The sequence below is a fragment of the Parasteatoda tepidariorum genome, chromosome 10, assembly GCF_982258835.1.
Source record: "Parasteatoda tepidariorum strain Cologne lab strain chromosome 10, Ptep-v5.0, whole genome shotgun sequence".
Classification (NCBI taxonomy): domain Eukaryota; kingdom Metazoa; phylum Arthropoda; class Arachnida; order Araneae; family Theridiidae; genus Parasteatoda; species Parasteatoda tepidariorum.
In genome coordinates, this window is record NC_141764.1 from 24,207,105 (window position 1) to 24,228,624 (window position 21,520).

General features: G+C 29.9%; 1 protein-coding gene across 2 annotated transcripts in view; it reads right to left on the reverse strand.

The window, feature by feature from the left end:
• The window catches only part of mle (dosage compensation regulator mle), a 57,490-nt gene that overhangs the window by 11,914 nt on the left and 24,056 nt on the right, over positions 1 to 21,520 (reverse strand). For both annotated transcript variants that reach the window (XM_043043229.3, XM_071184328.2), the window contains 13 exons: positions 20,606 to 20,677; positions 16,554 to 16,695; positions 11,049 to 11,131; positions 9,573 to 9,729; positions 8,252 to 8,358; positions 7,497 to 7,595; positions 6,926 to 7,135; positions 5,429 to 5,502; positions 5,136 to 5,288; positions 4,805 to 4,965; positions 2,790 to 2,901; positions 2,442 to 2,694; positions 34 to 132 (listed from right to left, as the gene is read on the reverse strand). In XM_043043229.3, coding sequence (XP_042899163.2) covers positions 34 to 132; positions 2,442 to 2,694; positions 2,790 to 2,901; positions 4,805 to 4,965; positions 5,136 to 5,288; positions 5,429 to 5,502; positions 6,926 to 7,135; positions 7,497 to 7,595; positions 8,252 to 8,358; positions 9,573 to 9,729; positions 11,049 to 11,131; positions 16,554 to 16,695; positions 20,606 to 20,677 — 1,722 coding nt within the window. The remainder of the gene's footprint in view (positions 1 to 33; positions 133 to 2,441; positions 2,695 to 2,789; positions 2,902 to 4,804; positions 4,966 to 5,135; positions 5,289 to 5,428; positions 5,503 to 6,925; positions 7,136 to 7,496; positions 7,596 to 8,251; positions 8,359 to 9,572; positions 9,730 to 11,048; positions 11,132 to 16,553; positions 16,696 to 20,605; positions 20,678 to 21,520) is intronic.

The window sequence follows — 21,520 nt, forward strand, 5'->3', positions numbered from 1 at the left end:
CATATATTTAGACTTAAAAAAATAAATACTCACTATATCAAGTTTAGAATCATTCCCCTCAAAATAATAATTTTGAGCTACAAGGTTTTGCTCAGGAAATCCAGCTGTAGTTAGAAGATCTTTCAGCTGATTCTGTAAAAGAAAAGGGAAATGATATAAATAAAAAAAAAATGCATTAAAGGTTTTATTAAAAAAAAAAATACAATATATATTTTTAAAAAATAACTACAATTATTCAAATACATTATCATTAACATTGAACAAAAATTATACATATTTTAAAAGTAAGGCATTTCCACTACCCATTGCTGCAATTTTAAGACATGCGGCATCAGGGTGCACAGCCAAATCTTTCAACAAAAAATAAGCACTTTTTAAAAACTCAAAAATTTTTAAGCACTATGTACATTAAAATGCAAAATAATTTTCAAAGACTTTACATGATCTATAAAAATAAACAGTTTCTGACTAAGAACTCTTTTCTTGAATATATTAGCTGTTATAAAATGATCAAGAGGTTTTTCGGTTCAATATCAGACATTGGAAAATGAAGCCTGAAATTGTAATATCTTGCAAAATGCAGCAGAGTTGCACATGACAGTGCAAGAATCTCAGCAACCCCCCGAATTTAGTACACGCACATGTGGACTTTCAAGGATGTCATCAAATATGTAAAATGATTGGTGCTTTCATAAGCTATGGACCGACGGGACGCCGAAATAAATTGTGAATGAATGAATTGTGAAAATGTTGAATTGACAATGTGAAAAGCACATGCTTTTGTTCAATACGTGACAAAAATCGACATTAAAGAAAAAAAATCTAATTTTTGAAAGGGAAAAATTAAGCACTTTTAAAAAACACCCAATAAAAAAAGCACATTTAAAGGCTCCTAAAAAACAAAAGTAAAAAATAAGCACCTTTAAGCACTTCTTTAAAACTTTACGCACCATGGGCATGATAGTGGCAACATAGTCAGTATTGTGCATGGGTTTTCTTAATTTCCCGGAAAAGCTACTAATGTCAACCCACCTATCTGAAGATTGGGGAACTTCAAGCTGCCACTTTGGATAGAACCCTAGCTATCCACAATGATAGTTCAGTCCCCTAACCACTGTGCAATTGTCGCATAATTTACGTTCACAAAATTTGGCATACTATGCAGAATGTCCTTTATTCTTCATTCTAAATAAATATTTTTAAGAAATAAAGTAAACAAGAACTAGTAGCTGTAAATGAATATTTAAGCAAGGAAGAAACATAAACGAATAAACGATATATAAATCAAACAAAACACCAAAAGAAACTTAAAACAACAAAGCATACTGAAACTTGGTTGCACAGTGTTTCTCATAATTGCCTCTGTCAATCAACAAGGTTTTGACGTTATCAGTTTTGACTGTTTCAATGGTTATCTGCAAGTTTTTAATAGAGTTTTTGTCTTTTTTATTATTATTTCAGATCTTTCTTTTTTACTCAATTTTAAACAAACTATGTAAGAATAAGTTCTATGAATGCACGTGCACAGCTGCGGTCAGAACAAGGGACAAAACTACCGTAGTTGTCACTTCATATCAAAGCTTGCTTACTTTTTTAAAAAAATAAGTAAAGAGAAAAGTGCAATACAAAAAATTACTAGTTTATATTGACTCCTGATAACTACTTTTAAGGTTAGTTTAGTAAAGAATCAATTTTCAAAAGCAACTAATTTTTTGAACTTGACTGATCCGCAAATCAGCGGGATATATTAGAAGAACATATTGTGTTAGGTAATATAGTACTCGATGTTCGATACTTCTTGGAAGTAATGAAAGAGTTTTAGACACTTAAGAATTTATTGAAATAAACATTCACTTTGAAGAAAGGCAAATACAGCAATAAAATTCGAATGATGAAAGAAAAAACCGTACAGAATAATAAATTGGTACTTTTAAACCAGCATTAAATCTTTCTTAATTATTTCCTACGTTTAAATAAGCTACTTTTATTTTTATGACATCTTTCACTCTCAAAACCTTTTTTTAAAAACAATTTGAACACAAATGTAAATTGAATTCTCCTGCATAATACATCTATTAAAAGTAGTTAAGTAGTGGCTAGTTTTCGAAAGTAGTTGGTAATCACTACATTGAAAAAAGTTAAAATAAATAACTACATTTATAATTAAGTAGTTGCAGTTAACTACAGGAAACAAAAAGTTTTTCCAACCACTGAGTATAAATTCAACACTGATTAATAAGATCATAAAACAGGGTGTGTAGCCATATATGAAAAAAGCACCTTTAAGGGCTTTTAAAAAACGATAATCGAAAATAAGCACCATTAAGAACTTTTTAAAAATGCTATGTACCCTGAAAAAGAAAGATGTATTAAAATAACATCAACTTAATGTTTAAAAAGTTCCAGAAGAAAAAAATTGACTATCTGTAAAGCATACAAACCCTGGCATCATGAGTGATTCTCAAGGTGGCAAGATTCAAAGAGAAGCGTTCACAGAATGATTGTTCAGCATATTCACCCTGCATGTGAGCCTCTTCCCATTGTATGAATGCATTCAACATGGTCAAGTGATCACTGTAACGATTCCCACAGAACTTCCTGTGCACGTATGCAAGCCTCTTAGGATAGGGGGTGTCAAAAGGTTCAGGAAAAGTGCTACTATGAGCAGCAATTGTACACAATGCATCACCACACCTAGATGGTACAATAAACCATAATTAATGCACTACACTCAAACTAATAATCAATGTACTTCATGCAATTAATTTGATGAGATAAACAAATCTTACGAAAATAGGCATCCGAGAACAAGCATTTTTCCAAGTCTGGGTTCAATTGGAAGACGGGCTAAGATTTTCCCCAAAGATGTTAGCTCACTTTGGCGATCTAAGGCTCCCATTTCTGAAAATTATAAAAAATGTGCATATTGTCTTTAAGGATCAATTAAATAATCAGATTTAATTCGTTTTTCCTATCAAAATTTTCTATTTTCTAAAAAGAAAAATAAAGGTTACAATATATTTTTTATTCAAAGCAATTTTGTAAGATCACAAAAAACAAAAAATTTCACATAAAAAACTTCAAAAGATTCATCAAAAATATTCAAACCCACTTACTGAAAACAGAAAATCAGGGGTGATTGTGACACAAAGTGGAAAAATTCGAAAGTTGCAAACCCAAACAAACAATTGAACAGTGTGCAAAAAATTGATAACAAGATATCAATTTTTATATTATTAATATTTAAAGTAATTTTTTAAACTAAGATTTATAATTAAGTTACCTCCAATAAAGAACATCAAACTTTTATATAACTAATTTAGGAAAAAAACTTAGTTCCTACAAGAATCGTGACAGTGGATTTTAAAATTGTGCGAATTGGATTCTAAGAAAGCAAAAATGTTGGCAAATAGTACGTAAATCCTATCCCTATATTAAGTAATTCCCATTTCTTTAATATTAAGTAATTTTTCTATTAAGGATACTCTAAGTTCAAGTCAATGAAATATTGAATTGAATTCTAACAACTTAAGCTACGAATATTTGTTTACGAGTCGAACCAGCACGTATAGAGAGTAACGTCACTCTTGTTGTAGTCGTGACCTCGAATGGCAGTCATTCAACTCTTAGTTTATCAGCGATTGTCACCAGAGCTTCGAGGAGATTCGCTATTCAGTATATAAGGACATATTTCAGAAGCTCGCTTCTCTTCGGTTTTGCCTTTTATGTTGGTCATACTCTTCACAGTATGTTAGCTAGTTAGACGCTGGAGGGCAAATATGTAGTTCAGCCAGTATATTATGAATAAGTTTTTAATTAATTATTTGAAAGTTTTTGAGATGAATAAATTTTGATTAATATTTTAAACTTTTAAAACGCGATTTAGAAAAGGTTTCAAAACTTAAATATTAGAAAATTAAAATTAGGTTATGCAAAACCTACTGGAATACCAAAGGGGTCACTCTGCCCCCGCCCCTCTCATTCTATATAAGGCTTTATAAATATGTTTTTGTGAAGCTAACAAATGAATGATTAAATAAGTACTTAAATAGGATCAAATTATGAAAACTCAGAAAAACCTAAGAGGGGGCAAATTGACCCCATCTGTTGTTTTAGTGGTAAATAAAATTTTGTTCTTACGTTAAATTCCTGTAAAAAAACTCAGAATCCTAAGCAATAGAAAAAGAATTGTACACGGATTTTTTCTGGATGAAATCAAAACCATATAAACCCCTTTAGTCATTTAGTTTATTACTTGACAAACTTAGAAACATAAAAGCCTCTACATTTTCTTTCGATTATTGAAATGAGAAAACAGTAGTTTATATGGATAATAATGGAAGTCATTAAAAGTATGGAAGTCATTAAAGTTGCACAATTTTCATATATATATATCTTCATGATACCATTGTTTAAAACCCTTTAGGATTTTATTTTCTCTATTAAAAAAAATTGAGATTTTGAAAATATCCCCTTAACCTAATCCAAGCATTATACTAACTAACAATTTACCAAAAAGCTATGAAGGAACATTACCATACTTTTAATAAATATAAAACTAGAGTAAAATCAAAAGTTCATAGAATATTTACTATGTGCAATTTAAATAGTTTATAATAATCTAAAAATATTAATAGCTGCCTTGATTGAAAATTAAATGATCACCTAGCCATCAAACAATAGACAAACCTTTTTTTAATTATAGCACTATAATTAAATAGTTCTTAAAAATAGTTTTATGACTTAATTAAAAGTAATGCTGAAATTGGTTGTAAATGAATATCATAATATTAAACGTGAGTACCTCGTAAAAGAACTTCTGATTCAATAACGGCATCAATAGGTGGTGGTTCTAAAGCTTTAGAAAGAAATTTACCAATATCCCCCAAGCGAAGCAATTTAATCGCAAGAGCAATTTCATGCAGAGGAGTACGAAATATTTCAGGAGTAGTGTAATTATCTAATCTGAAATAATAATAATAAAGATAGGTGACTATGTCTTTCAGAATATAAGAAAATATATAAAAAAATTAAAATATTTATGTGTATTTAGCACATGAAAACTGAATCAATGTAAACAAAGAACTCTATAAATACACAAGCTAAACTGGCAAGAAACACTGAAAAGAACTTACTTTTCAAACCGAGCTCGACTGCACAAACGGAATGCAAAACCAGCTCGGACACGGCCAGCTCGGCCTTTCCTTTGTTCCAGATTGGTTTTAGACGCCCAGACAGTTGCATAGTTGGTCATATTGTTATGAGATGTAAATAACTTCATTTTAACTCTAAAGAAAGATTAGATAATAACAATTATTACTTTTTTTTAAAAAAAAAGAAAGAAAGACACAGAACAACTAACTGACTATACTAACTGACTAAAGATACAGAAAATATTTTTTTGAAATTCATTATGAAAATAACTTACTTGCAAGAATCAATAACAAATACTACATCATTAATTGTTATGCTTGTCTCTGCAATATTTGTAGCCAAAATAATCTGCAATATAAAATTTCAGTGATAAATACACAAAAAATTTATCTGCATGACCCATAAAAACCCAATTAATCTAAAGAAAAAAATATATCATGTTCAATATCTGTAAAAATTACTATTCTGAGAAAAGAAAACACAAAAGAAGAAACTCGAGCCACAAATAATGTTAAGAGTTTCTTAAAAAAAAAAAAAAGAAAACAAAAACTACTTGAATGATTAACAAAAATTCAAAGATTAAGAGAAAGGGAACCAACTTAATTAATTGTTCAATTAGTTAAATAAGTTCAAATAATTCTCTATGAGTTAACAATGAGTAATCAGAATTTTTTGTCAGAAGTAGGCCCCGGCTCTAACACTGAAGAAACTCTGCTTCTCCAATTTCAAGTGAACAAATTCTGATTCTCATATATTAGTAATTTAAAATTAAAAGTATAGAAGAAACAAAGTTATTCCAGATAAACCAAGAAGTTTCATCTGTGTAATTTTTCATTTTTCAATATCATAACAAGGGAGTGGGGAATAACATTAGGATAATTCATGATTATGAAGTAGAAAAGTAATCTTACCACAACTTGTTCTGATTTTGATATTTTTTTAAAAAATTAATAAATAAGCATTATAGAACTTTTATGGAATACTCTGATTTATCTAAATTCACATTTTTCTAGACTTAATTTTATAAAACTAGTGGATGTGAAATTGAATATTTCACGAATGGTTTCTTTTGCAGCATAGTATCTTTTCAAGCTTAAAGCATTAGTTTTAAAGGGTAGTATTTCAAATACTTTAATCAAGGATTAAATTTTGCTAAAGGCCAGGGCCCATCTGAGACTGTCACACCAGTGAGGAAGGATCTTACGCTTTAATTAGTAACTGCAGACTATAAAAAATTTATATAAACTTAAATGCACTCTGAACCAGGGTATATCATATTTCGATTTAAAAAATAATAATAATATTAAAATAAAATTCTGAATTATTAGATTTAACTTGATTTTTTTTAAATGCTACAATAAATTTAATTTATAATTCATTAAATTTTAAAGATATAATTAAAATATTATTAAAAATAAATCCTAATACATTACAACTCAAATTTATAAAATATATATATATATATATCTTTATTAACTATTGCAAAACAGTCTTAAAAAAACTTTTTATAAAGCAATATATTACAATTTTATAAATATAATATATATAATATAATATAAATAAAATATATTAATCATATAATTAAATAACAATTTCGAAAATTAATGAAAACTAAAAACTCAACATTAGAATGCTTCGTAAATTTAAAATTGATGAGAAATTAAAAAGAAAGAAAAAACTTTTAAATGAACACTGCTTTTAATAAAAAAAGTAATTGCACTGTTTCGCAAATTGCATATGATAAAAAATAATCAATAAAAATAGTATTAACCTTAGTTACTCCATCAGGTACAGGTTCAAACACTTTATGTTGATCCTCTCTTGGTATTTGTGAATGGAGGGGTAAAATGGAATACTGAGGTGTATTAAATTTAGGATGCTGCTGAAGATGACGCATTAAAGCAAAAATCAAATTCCAACCTGGCAAGAACACCAAAACGGCACCAGGTACACCTAAACCTTTGATGTACATCAATAAAGCCTAGAATTAAATCAAACAAAAACAAAATCATTGAATAAAAATAAAATTAATGCATTGATTACGTGTTTTTTAAATAGTAACTTTATGAAAGGAACTGTTAACTAGCTTTTAGTAAATCAAAATTAAAACCCAATAGACTTTTCTAGGAAAATCACAGGACCAAATTCAATGATGAAAACTTGTAATTTTTAACTCATATGCATAAAGAAGAAAAGAAAAAAGACTGTGGAGGAAAAAAAAATCATAAAATATAAGATTACAAAAAATTGCTAATAGATGATTTACCTAACAGTTTTTATGATACATTTAAGAGTTAGTTTTAAATAGACAAGGAAAGAAACATAAGAGTTCATTTTCTTACCTCAATAAGTTCAAATGACATTTCTTTTTCGCTCATAGTAGACATAGCTTGCATTGTACTTTGTGAATAATCTGGACCAATTACTTTGTTTAGGTTTTCCTAAAAAAAAAGGAAAAAATACATAATTTATGTGATGTAAAGATTACAGAAACAAAACAACAATTATAGAATATCAAGTATTGCACAGACTCTAATATATTTAATAAACTTAATGGAAATATTCAGATTTTATGCCTTAATTGTGTCCTCAAATAAAGAGAAAAGAAAAACCTTTTAATTTTCATGTAATCAACATTTTTAAAAAATAACAGATTCTCCTGCAAGGCACCAAAATAAGAGTATTTCAAAAACCTAACGGTCTGTAAGAAGAAAACTTTTTAAATACTGTTGTGGCTTAAATGTTGTCCTCATAATTATAAAATTGGTCTAAAAATAAAAGTTTTAAATAAAAAAAAAAAATTAAACTTAACACTGTTGTAATAAAATAAAACGGAAATATTGCAAGAGATTAAAAGCTGCAATTTCTGCTTGATAATGTCATCTAGCCCGGATTTATATAAATTGAATCCAATTTATAATATTTTATATTATAAAATGTAGTACATAATTGTTAATTTTTTTACATAAATTGATAATTAAAATTAAGTGCAATATTTATTATTTCCTACCTATCTGTGAGCAGCCTTAATTTAACATAGATGATAAATATTCTTAAAGTAAAATTGCAATTAAATACAATTTTTGTAACATCTTACTTCCGGCTCTTCAGTATCAACACCTGTGTCTTCATCTCGTTTTCTCTTTCTTGTGCTGGGGGGTGGAACGAAATTCAGCATTTGCACACAATCTTCCAGAAAATATTCTTTTTTTAAAAAAAAAAAAAAAAAAAAAAAAAAACATAAATTATATAGTGTATTTTTCATAACTGAGGAATTAAAATTCGAAAAACACAACTACTACACAGTAATTAGAAAATATTTAGTGTTAAGAACACAATTTTATCAATCACCATCTATAAAAGATCCTATTAAAAATAGTTAATATGTTTTTTTCATGAATTTCATGGTAGGGGTAATAATGCAGCTTCTGAAGTCCTTAGACTGGAGCACCATGCTGGTAGAAGTCTGACTTGGCTCCTTCGCCTGTTGACTTTAGCTGAGTGTAATGGAACGGCCCTCTCGCCATGGGTGACCCTTCCAGGAGTAAAACTCCAGACGTACATCGCCCGTTCCACTCAGGGTCACCCCCTCGCCACGATGAGGCAGCCAACAGGACTTTTTGGATTCTCTTCTAACACTACAGGATCACAATAACATCTGGATACTCTCTGACAGTCTCAGTTCCATACAGTACTTATCGCATTGGAGGAAAGTGAGAGACAAAACAGGAGCTTCACACTTAAAATCCTCTCACAATTGCGCGAAGTCCACCTCCAATGGATCCCTTCTCACGTTGGGGAACTGCGAAATGACATCGCCGACACGCTGGCTAAAGAGGGGACAGAAAAAACTTTGATGAGTCCAAGTTCACTCACCTTCATGGAACTGGCATCAAAAAAGAAGTCAATGTTTCCTGGCTCGTACCCCCCAAACATCACTGGTACCAGAGCACTCGTCCAGGAGGTGCACTCAACATTCGGTGCAATTGCAAGGAATAGACGGCACTTACCAGGCTTATCAGCGGCCACCTTAAGTCCCTTTCTTTCGAGGGTAGTGCTAAAACCTACTCAAACTGCCCCAGGTGCCACAACATGCAGGCTTCTCCCCAACATATCCTGGACTGTCTTGGTCTGGACAAAGGGGACATTCTGAATAACCCACTTTTGGTGGTCGACTTCCTCCAGGTCATGAGTTTCATGGACATTGTTTAACCCTGCTAACTTTGGGGATAAGGAAGAAAGAGATATGCATTTTTAAAAAAATTTTCCAATGCCAACCTGATTCACACTCATCATTTATGTAATGTTGTTAAACATTCAGAGAGTTATAACACAAACTGAATTAGACTCTGAAGTTAAACAATACGGCAAAAAATTAAATAAAAAAATAAAACATATGAATACTTTAGAAAATTTACCTTGAACAGGAAATGTTCTGCCAGAAACTTCAATGATTGGGCAGTTTCCAAAATATTCACAGAACATGGTTGTATCGATTGTGGCTGACATCAAAACAACTCTCATTTGAGGAAAAGCACGTACCATGTCCCTCAACACTACCAGGATGAAATCAGTCTAGAAGATAAAAACAATTTTTTAATTCTACTTAATAAAGTTGAGACTTTACAAAATAAATATAAGGCGACAATAAGTAAGCTTTGAAGTGGTTCCATATAAAAATCGGATCGGTTAATTAAAAAAAAGAAGAAAGGATTAATTCAGGATATTTTTTGTTACAATGTAGTAGGATTGGGAAATACATCAATGCATTGAGAGATATTGATGTTATGTAATCATCGCTGACCTGATGTCTGGATTAGGTTCTTTTTCTTCAAAGCATCATAAATTACAATGTACTCGCAATGTGTATGATGTTTCCCAATCAATCCTAGATATTGGCGTCTACTTGAGTGACGAAGTACATGGTTCCCGATAGTGCATCAATTAATTCGAGCAGGTGTGAAGAACAATTCTCCCAGTCAGACATGGATGATCACAAGCTCACACAATATGTGTTCAAATTATTTCTTGTCATATGTATAGGTGGCTTTAAATTCGATATTTTTACTAACGACATACAGTGTTAGATATTCACAATAATTTATAAATTACGATTTAAAACTTTTAATTTAACTATACCGTGTTGCATATTTGATTATACCGTGATGTTGATATATGCAGTAAAATAAGAAAAAGGAAACTAAAAACAAATTTTTGAAAACCAATGTAGTATTTTTTTAGTTAAGGAACAAAAAATTTGGCCTTTTTAAGATATATTTGATCCATTACAACCTACAATTTTAATAAACAAGGATAAATTTAAAATTTTAATAAACAAGGGTTATTTGTAGATTTATGAAAATGTATGCAAGGGATTTGTACAAGTATAACAAATAATTATTCTAAATGAACTAAAGAGTTTTCCTCAAAAATGCCAAGGAGAGAAGTTAATACTTAAGCAAAATAATAGTCGAAATAATCTATTTAAATGTCGCTTGCTATTTAAGATGCAACTTATTTTCAACTTAAAACTAATCTCAATGGCACAACAGCCTATAGAGGAATAAAGTCTACTGGGCCCATCTCAGTTTTCTTGACCTTGGGATCTAGGGTGCAGGAGCAGATTGCTCTGGTCGGGAGGTCAGCTGAATGCAGAACCCCCAGCGTTTAGTCCCCAAACATGCTTAGTTCTCATTTTATCAACCCACTTAAGGGATGAAAGGCTGAGTCAACCTTGCCTGGTTCAAGGATCAAACCAAGGAAGAACTTGTGACAGGAGTGCATGAAGAGTTACCACTCAGCCAACAGGCATCTATTTTCAATTTAATTATGAATAATAGTACTATACAGTACTTATTATCATATAAACTATAAAATGGGACTGCAATACATACATTTACATCTCGTTCATGAATTTCATCAACAATAACATGTGACACTCCTCTCAAACCACTCTCAAGCTTTCGCAATAGAACACCTAATAAAAAGAAAATACACATTAAATAAAACATTTTTTATTTATTGCAAGACAACAAAATAAATAAATAAAATATTTTAATCAATTGCCATCAATTTTATTTTTGTCCTAATCAAATATATAAAAGAGTCTCAAAAATCTATCTAATACATCTTGCTACATTTTAGAGTGTTTTTAAGTTACTATAATTATTCAGGGCGGCCACTCAAATCATTTCAAATTTCCCTGATTTTTCCAGGTAAAAAATCTTAAATTTTCCAGGTTTTTGTTTCTTTTTTCTTATAAAGTATAGAATGTGTACAAGAAAAGTGTCTATATTATAAAATATTTTATTCAAAATGTTATTTTTTTAACATATCATCTTGAAAAAAATTAATTATTTTGACAATTTTCAAGATTTTTTAAATTTATTTTTTAATGTTTTTAATGTTTTGGTACAAAATTTTGAATCAAAAATCATATTAACCAACAAAAGAGTAAAATTAAATATTAATATATAGTTGGTTCTTAAAAAAACCTTTTTTTTAAATTAAAATATGCTATAAAAGGTTAAAATGAAATAAAAAAAATTAGCATTAATGCAACAATTATATCGATTTGTTGACAAACATTGCTGTTAGCGATTGTAAAAAAAAATGTGCGATTGGTTGGTTTGCTGAGAAAAAATAATTCACTGATTTCTTTGAATGGGAGTAGAAAAGCTTTCAGAAAAAGTATGCGATATAAAATCTATTATTAAATTATAACCAACTAATTTTTGGAGAATTTTATAAAATTAAAAATACAAAAACATTTTGTCAAAATAGAGAAAAAAAATTACCTCCAAAGCATTGGAACAAACTTGAGATTAATAACATAACATAAATGCATTCAGCCGAAGGACAGAATTTTAAAAAGAAGGAGCTAATATCCTAATCCCTTTTTCCATCTCCACCAGAATCTTTCCTGAATTGCACAGTCTCATAGCGGTCAAAGGTTTCTACATTTGTTTAGAAACCGTGGGAGAATTTTATGTAGCATTCTAGTTTAACAGCAAGTAAAGTATCGCTAAGTTGATGATATTTCAATTTCTGTTTAAAAAGAAGTGGGTATAATGGATGAAATAATTTAAATTAAGAAAATTAGTAAATAATTTAAATTAGTGAAATTAAAAAAATTATCAAAGAAAAATTTCCAGCTTTTCTTTAAAATTCCCTGATTTTTCTAGGTTTTTATCCAAATTTCCCTGATATTTCCAGGTTTTTTGCAGTATAAAAAAAATTCCCTGATAATTCCAGGTTTTCAAGGTGGGTGGCCACCCTGTTATTACACAAAGTTCAGAGTTAACATTTATTAAATTAATGATCTAAGAAAAAATTACATTAGTTACAATAATTAAAACATTAGTTACAATGATAATTAAATTACATTAATTACAAAAATTAATTATTAATTGTTTTTTTAATATAATAAAATAAGCATCAGTATGCAGTGTCTCTGACTCTTTGTTATTCAGGGAAAGTTCTGTTAAGTAAGCAAATGGGAATTCTGGGCTAAAGGGAAAATCTTCTCAAATTCATCTCCCTTGTTTTCATGCAAGTTTCATGCCAATTATTTTATATTATCCAATATTTATTATTACGTAAAATGTAATATATATTTGTCATTAGATAATATTTAATATATACTTGTTATAATCATATATCAAGGTTTAATTTGCATGAGGATGTACAGGAACTCAGTCCCCTTTCTATTATTTTTTTTTTCAGTGTATTTTTACATGTTATTTGGAATGCAGAGGATGTATGTTCTGAAGAATATTAATGTATCTACAAACTTATACATGTTAAGTTTAAAATTAACCTTTTTTTAATCCATTTTTTGCAAAATTTAAATTAAACTTCTGTTTCCCAGAGTAAATTTTAATCTACTTCTGGCATGTTTATCATTAATGTTTAGTATTGCATATTTGGATGTCTAACTTGGACTTATTATGATTCATTACTAAAGCCCGGAATTTCAGGCAATAAAAAATGCAAAAATAGGCAGGCAAAAAGGCATTTAAAAAGCTTGAAACAGGCACTTAAAATTGGAGCAAAATGGTAGTTGGTAATGCCTAAAAGCCCATATAGGTATCCAAGGTATAAAAAAAGTTGCTAGAAGTATCCGGTATACCTACATATTCATTTCACTCGACTGTCGTAGCAATAGTACAAAAGAAGTGGACATAATTGCACAAAAAAAAACTCAACTGCGTAGGTGCGAAATAAAAATTGAAAACTCGTACTTACAATAATATTGTATGCAGATTTATTCTGATGATTGGTTGTTGTTGCACATCACAACTAGATGCTTTTTCAAATTTTCGAAAGAGAAATTTTGTCTCCTGTCAGTCAATATAGTTTTAAACAAAGAGAAGGATCCTTCTACTTCGACAGAAGTTATGGGCGCGTACCTAAAACAACTTGCCATGGTAGGAGATATGGTAAGTTCAACTGTAGTATCACCAGAAAGTACTTTTGCAATGTCCTTGATGCATTCAAAGTCTGTATTTGCAGAGATGACGTTTTCACATTTCTTCCTTATTATGTCACCAGATGGTCCAGGCACAGACATTAGTTCTTCAATAGTATTGTCAAAAATCTTTAGTGACTCGGACAAAGACATATTTCTTTTTTCCATGTGTTCAATAGCTGCAGGGAGCTTCCCAAAATAAGTTGAAATAAAAGTCAGTTCATTTTTAATTTTAGAACTGCTAAGCAAATTTTTACTTTTTCTTATGGATATTGCCTCTTCATCCGAAAAGCTGGTAAGGACTAGAGTAACTTCCTCAAAATTTGTGCAGTAGTATGAGACTGCTGAAATCCATGTTCCCCATCTCGTAAGGATCGGTTTAGGAGGTAATTGAATGCCTGGTGCAATTTCTTTGAACACTTGAACTCTTGAAGAGGCTTTCACAAATACTTTTTTCACACTAGAAACAATAGAGTCTACCTCAGGATAGAGACCTCTTACTTCCTCTGCTATCCTGTGCAATGCATGAGCAAGGCACGTTAGATGGATCATATTAGGAAATAAAACTTTTAAGGCATTTCCAGCTTTTTTCATGTAGGAGGCTGCATCTGTAAGAAATAATAGCACTCTTTCATGCTCAGTACCATTTGGCCAAAGTAAAGCCAGTGTATTAGTGAACAACTGTGCAATTGTAGTACTGTTAGTCTTTTGCAACTGTTCAGATGTCAACAAAAAGATTTTATGTTTTTCAAATGGGTCCATAACACCAACAATAACATTCGCAACATATCGTCCAGTTACATCTGTCGTTTCATCTATAGATAGCCATATGTTTTTCGTTCCGATTTCATTTTGAATAGTTTTAAGAACTTAGGTATAACAGTCATCTAAATAAGTTTTCCTTAAAGTTGATTCACAGGGCACACTTTGATTCGTATATTTTTGCAAAAAAGCTCGTATACTTTTATTTTCAAGTTTCCACAGCAGAATGCTGGCATCTACAAATGGTCTGCATAAATCCATTGCAAATTCCGATTTGCGAGAAGATAATTGAAAACAGGTGGAAATCAGAGTCGATGTTTTCCCATCTTTTGCTGTTTTATGCTTAGATGTCTCCAAGTGCTGAGATATAAAATACTTCTTCTCAAAATTTACTCACTTCTCGCATGCCTTACAAAACAGAATGCTCCCATCAGTAGAAAACACATCCATACCCTCCAACTTATGAGGATTTTGAAAATAATTCTTTCTAGTGGTAGCGAACCAAAGTAAAAATTTTTAAAGCAAATGGATCTCTTATAAAACTTTTATCAGAACTTAAGAATCTAGCCATATGGCCTGCACTTTTATAAGTAATAGTGGACAAGTTACGCTAAAATTAATTTTTTTTAAATATTAAGACATTAATTTTGCTACCGTCTGAAAAGAAGATTTCTGAAACTACGGAAATTCCGTAGCAGTTGGAGGGTATGCACATCCGACCCAAATTTTTTCACAAAACTGTCCAGTTTTCTGCTTGTGCAGGCTTTTAGTTTAGGCATTTCAGAAATAACTAGTATACTAGAAAACTTTTTCGTGCTCCTGCTACAATGTGCTCAACCAGCTTGGTGAATTCGTTTTGTAGATAAGAGAGCATACGAGTTATTCGATGGTGTAGGCTATATGGGCCGTAAGTAAGAATAAATTCTATTGACTGTAAGTAAAAATAACTCCAATCTTTTCACTCCCTTTCTCTCTCTCCTTGCAAAGCGCATCGGGCGAAGGTGACGCCACGTTTTCTGACGCCACGAAGAGACGGAGAGAAAATATTAATAAGACAAAAGGAATAAAGTCCTAATCTCTATAAATGCATTACAATCCGTTGGATGACAGTCAACTATTTCTGTACTTCAAAATTTCTTCATTTTGCGTTTATGCTCGGTCAAAAGCACAAAAAGCTTGGCAGAAAAATTTTAAATTAGACAGAAATAGGCATTTATGAACAAAAGGAACGAAAAAGGCATTTTCAGAAGAAAACGTTTAAAAAAGGCAGAAAAGGGCATTTATGGCATTTTGCCTGAACTTCCGGGCTCTATTCATTACATAAAGTCGTCAGTTGTATTGTTTAGCATAAATAAAATTTTACGCGTGAAGAAAATTTTTTTAAAATGTCGATTATGTCTGAATATCTGCTACATTTAAAACTAAAAATGTATGCACATTTTAAACTTATCATTTTGTTTATTTTTTCAAAATTGGCTACTATGTATTAGGGTTTTACACTTTTTCTCTAAAAAATTAAACCCTCTCTAATATATATATATTACAAATATAAACAATATTTTACACTAAAATTGGAAAAATTTAAAATCTCACTGAAACATAGTTTTAATAAAAAATATCAGTCATGTAGTGAGAATTCTTATATTTTACTTATGATTAAGAACCAAAATATGTATACAAGGCTTAATATTTAAAACTTAAACGGCATGTAGTTATATTAATAAAAAAATTACAAACAAGAAATTTCTAAGAAAAATTATTCCAATTTCAAACATCCTGAAACAAAATTTAACCACATAGCAGTAGAAAAAATAATTAATAATTGCTAGGTATAGATAATGCTAAATTTAAAATTGGTTCTTTTCTAGGTTAGTTACAAGATTTACTCAAAAATTGCATTATTCCTTAGTAATTGTGACTTTTTTTGACTAATTTTTGACCATGACAGTACCATAATTTTTCTGAACACTTTGATTTTAAAACTTTAGTCATCACCTGCTGATAAGAAGGAAACTGAAAAGATTTTTTTTTTTTTTTTTTTTTTTTTTGAATTTTGCAGTTGATAGCAACTTTTTCCTATAGTATTGAAATACCTGACTTGATTAAGGAAAAATTTAAATGGGAAATGAATGTGAGATGAAAGAAGAAAAAAAATAAAGCTACTTACCAACAGTGCAGAAGAGAATAGAGCCATAGGGACGAGGTAAGCAAGATTCAAACCGAACACTGTAACCTGTGGTGTTACCAAGTGCTTCAGAACGTTCATCAGCTATTCTTTCTGCTACTGAGACAGCACTGATACGACGAGGCTACAAAATAAAAAGCATTCATTCAGGGTGCATAGCCAAATCTTTGAATCAAAAATAAGCACTTTTTAAAAACTTTTCAAGCACTTTACAAAAATTTTCAAGCACTCAAAAAATTCATATTCAATCAATGATATTGTTGAAAAACAAAAACTTTTTATAAAGAGTTTTAGCGTTAAATAAAACACAAAAAGAAACGGGCGAAATCAAAACAATCAGTACTTTCCCACATCACCGAGTGAATTCAACTTGACCCTGAACTCGGAACAAAAGTACCCTTACCCCCTATGTCAAAAAAGTGTTAGAAGTAAAATATAATAAACAAGAATAAAATTAAAAAGAAAAACATTTCATAAGGATCTGATATTCTCTATCTGAATTGGAGCACTCGGGTTTAGGTTTTAAGTGTGCGCGCATGCGCAAGTCATAACGTGGGTACGACATGAAGTCCGCGTGAATGATTACGTAGCAAACACCCCAATTTTCGTGAAATGCATGGGATCCACCAGATATCACTCAAGAAAAAAAAATTTTTGTGGAAAAAAAGCACTTTTTAAAAACACCAGCTGAAAAAAGCACCTTTAAAAGCTTTTTTAAAAACGAAATCCCCAAAAAAGCACCTTTAAGTACTTTTTACAAACGCTACGCACCCTGTCATTTCATAACACAAGTTCTATTGCCAACGTGAAGTATTAGAAGTAAAAAATACAAAATAATATCTAAATTTTCGCTAGTTGGGTTAGTAAATCGTCCTTGTTTGCTTTACTGAGACATCACACAAAATATTGTGAAAAGCAAATAATAATAGGTTTACTAATGATATTATTTTTGAAATGTTTTTCAAACTGTATAAACATGCAAACTTTATAAACATGCATTTCTAATTAAAAAATCGTAGCATTAATACTATTTAGGTTCTAAAATATAAAATTTTTTTCAATATAAAAAATTTAGATAAAATGCCGCATAAAAGAATTTACAGTAAAAAAATATACCTGACAGGGGTGATAATGACATTAAGTGAAAAACCCTGAAATTTTTATGTGCAAAAAATGGATATCAAGATAACAATTCATATACCATACATGTTTCATATTCAATTAAATTCTCTGAACTAAGTTTTATAGTTAAATTACGCATTAAAGACGAATATCACACCTCTATAGTAACTAATTCATTAAAAAACTTTTTACAAAAATCGCAACATCACGAATTTTTAAATAGCTTAAATATGAATCACGATTTTTAGATCATGTGAATACAGATCACAATGTGCAGCTTTCAAATCAAGTATAAATACAAAAGACGATGCTTGATATTATAACGGTGTGAATACCAATTGCAATATTGGATTTTAAACTCGCGTGAATACGAATCACAATATTGGGTTAAAAAAATGAACAAGTATAAATTGTGCTACTGGATTTTTAAATGAATATGAATAGTGAATATGAATAATTGCATATGAATATGAATAGAATGAATGCGAATAGTTTCATATGAATAGTGTCGCGATGAGCGATTTTTAATTTGAGGGAATACAAACCATAACGTAAAACTTTTTAATCAGGTAGATCCTAAAATCGATGTTTAATATGGTGGCAATTAGCATATTTTTATTTAAATCCAATCCCTAATATTAAACTAAGTAATTCTCCTTATTAACAATATTTATTTAATTCGATACAACATTTAATTTGAAAAACCTAAGTACAATATTTATTAAGTTTTACCTTGACCTCGGCAGAAAGTTTCATAACTTACTTTAATGATGTTTATCTAATTCAGGTTACTAAATAAATAGTATCTAATGTAATTTTCCCACTAAAAGAACTCATAAAGTTTTTCATACTTAATGTTAATCATTTCAAATCTTGTTAAAGCTTAAATCAAACATAAATAACTTTCCCAAGTCAGAGGCTTTAACTTCGTTGATAACAGTGTCATAATATTTTTTTTACATTTTCTTGCATGAGATCAACCAGCTTAAACCAAGCTGGGTTTGCACATGATGCAACTTGGGACGTAATAGTGATGCTGTAGTGATGAAGGTACTTCGACCTTCAGCCAATCATAGATAGCCACTTTGCTGAGCGTTTAAGAGGGGAGGGAATTTCAAAACAAGTATTTTTATTCACAAATTACTTCTATGGTTTTACAGACGTTCGAGAGTTTGAAAGCTGCAGAACAGCCATGTAATTAACAAAAAATTATTAGTATACAGCCAGTATTCAAAAATGATTTTAATCAACTGTTTCTAACTTTAATAGTTTTGAGATTAATAAATTAGAAATTGTTTAAAAACTTAGTTAAATAAGTGTATTAGTAAGTTGTTTAAAAACTTACATTTAAAAAATCCTACACTTCAGTTATATTTAATCCACTCGCTGTGTTACTTCCCCACCTAAAGCAGGGCTCTGTCCAAACATTTTGTGAAAGGTCCGTTTTTGTAAAATTGTGAAAAAATTGCTTGTAATTTGTGAATACAAAATAAACGTTAAGTCACATTCTTTCAACCAGGGTTCGCTTTTGTGAATTTGTGCAAATAGGGTCCGTTATAGCAAAAGAAAAAAACATTTTCAAGGAGTTTTTAAATTGTAAAGACATACAAGATTATGTTCAACACTGTAAAATTATAATTAAAAAAATTAAATTTTAAAAAATAAACAGCAATTGCAGCTACTAAATTAGCGATGCAACATATAAATATTTGGTATTTAGCCAATACTGCTGAACGTAGAACATTCTTTTCAGACGAATAAAGGAAGAAGCCCCTGCCGAAGACAAAATTTAGTTCGTTTACATTTGTCTTTCACCCCCCACCTTCCTGGGAAGGGTTTATTCGATTAACAAAACAATAATGAAGATAAACAAATTTGGGAATGGTCTGATTAAAAGATAAATTATTTTGTGAAGGGTCCGTTTTTAAGTCAAAATATTTTGTGAAGGGTCCGTTTTTATGAAAAGATATTTTGGGAAGGGTCCGTTTTTATGAAAAGGTATTTTGTGAAGGGTCCGTTAATGGACCCAAATTTCTTCTAAACAGACCCCTGTAAAGCGAAACAATATTAAAACCATGCCAATAAGAATTGTGATATTAGCAGATTCCGGCGCAGTTCCAAATATTCAAAATGGGTGAAAGTCCGCTAAACCAAAAGAATCAAACTGGCGGAAGAATCACATGTAGGTAAACATCTGGATAACAGGATATAGCAATTTTTGATTCTCTGCAAAAACCAATGGTCTTGAGATACTCGCGACTTTAGCAGAAACTGCTTCTAGTTATAAGACCCGGAAGAATGATAGGAAAAACTCAGGATTGTAGTGTACACCCGGATTGCAACTATCCGATTTGATAATTCTTCATTATTTAAAAAAAAAAATTATTTCTCATTCTTTATTAGTAATAACATACAAGGCAGCGCTGTATATAAAAAATAAAATGAATGCAAAATTGATTTAAAACTGAAAAGGCTTGCAAAAAAATTCTAAATTATTTTATTACTTAGGGAAGTTAATATTTTTTGCTGTAACAATGTGAAAACTCTTTAATTACAATTCTTAATCATTGTGTCTTTATTTTATTGATTTAAGTCAAAGTCTTAAAAAATAAAGTTATTAAAATAACAATCTGATTTATGCTATTGGCACTCTATAACAAATAATATTTAGATACTCCTTGGGTAGAAAATCTATCTTACTCATTATTTTTCAAATTACTTAATTATTTAAGAAGTATGTAAACTGTCCTAACTTTCACAGATCTGCAACATACTTAATTCTTATATTAAAAGAAATGAAAGGGTGAATGTTTCTTTTAACCTTGTACAAATATTTTTATGAAAATAATTATAGACTCTTGTAGTAAGAGCTTAGCAAAAAAGTAGTTCAAGCAATGAATCAAAATATTTACCTGAGTAACTACAATACAAGAATCAGCTCCACATTCACTTTCAAGATAGTAGTCCAAAATATACTGAGGTACCTAAGGTTTTAAAATTAACACATTAATTAAAAAAAAAATTAATAACTAAAGTGTGCAAAAATAATCTAAAAGGAAAATAATAATTTAAACAAAATATGATAAATTAAACAAAAGTTTTCAGTAATATGTTATTAAAAACCTAAACTACTATATCACGAATGCTGTAGAGTCTATGCAAGCAAAAATGTAATTAGGTCACTAAATTTAATACTTTATACAATTTAAATTTCGATACACCAAATTTATAACCTTGTCAAAGAACGTTTTTTTTTATTGAAGTACAATTTTAATTTTTTTTTATTTATATCAATGGAATACACAGTATGAGAAACATGTGCTCTAAATGAATTGTTTTTCACATTTTAAATTTGAAGCAATATTTTAACCTCTTTGGCTCTAGCATACTAGTATTAGAACACATATTTACATCGCTAAATATTTTTTATTTTCATGATTTTTAATGGCGAAATCTAGTGCCTTACTAATAATGAACGCAAGAATAAAAACACACTATTAAATTTGCTCAGTTTGTGGAAACACATTAGCAGCTTATAATCATCTTTACGCATCTTTTACTAGCTTTAAAAACATCATTTTATGTATCTCATCAGTTCATTTAAAAATTATTCCTTAGACCAAAATTAGACTACTCTATATGCCCGATTCAGTACTTTTAACTGAACTGTTCTCATTTTGCTTAGTTATGACCTGATTTCCTACAATGAAAACATTTTCGAATTAGTTTGGCACTTTTCCAATGTTATATTTCATATTTAATCGCTTTGTAACTAACCAGTCTTCAATTTTTTTTTTATCTGCCCAATTTAAAACTTTAAATAAAGT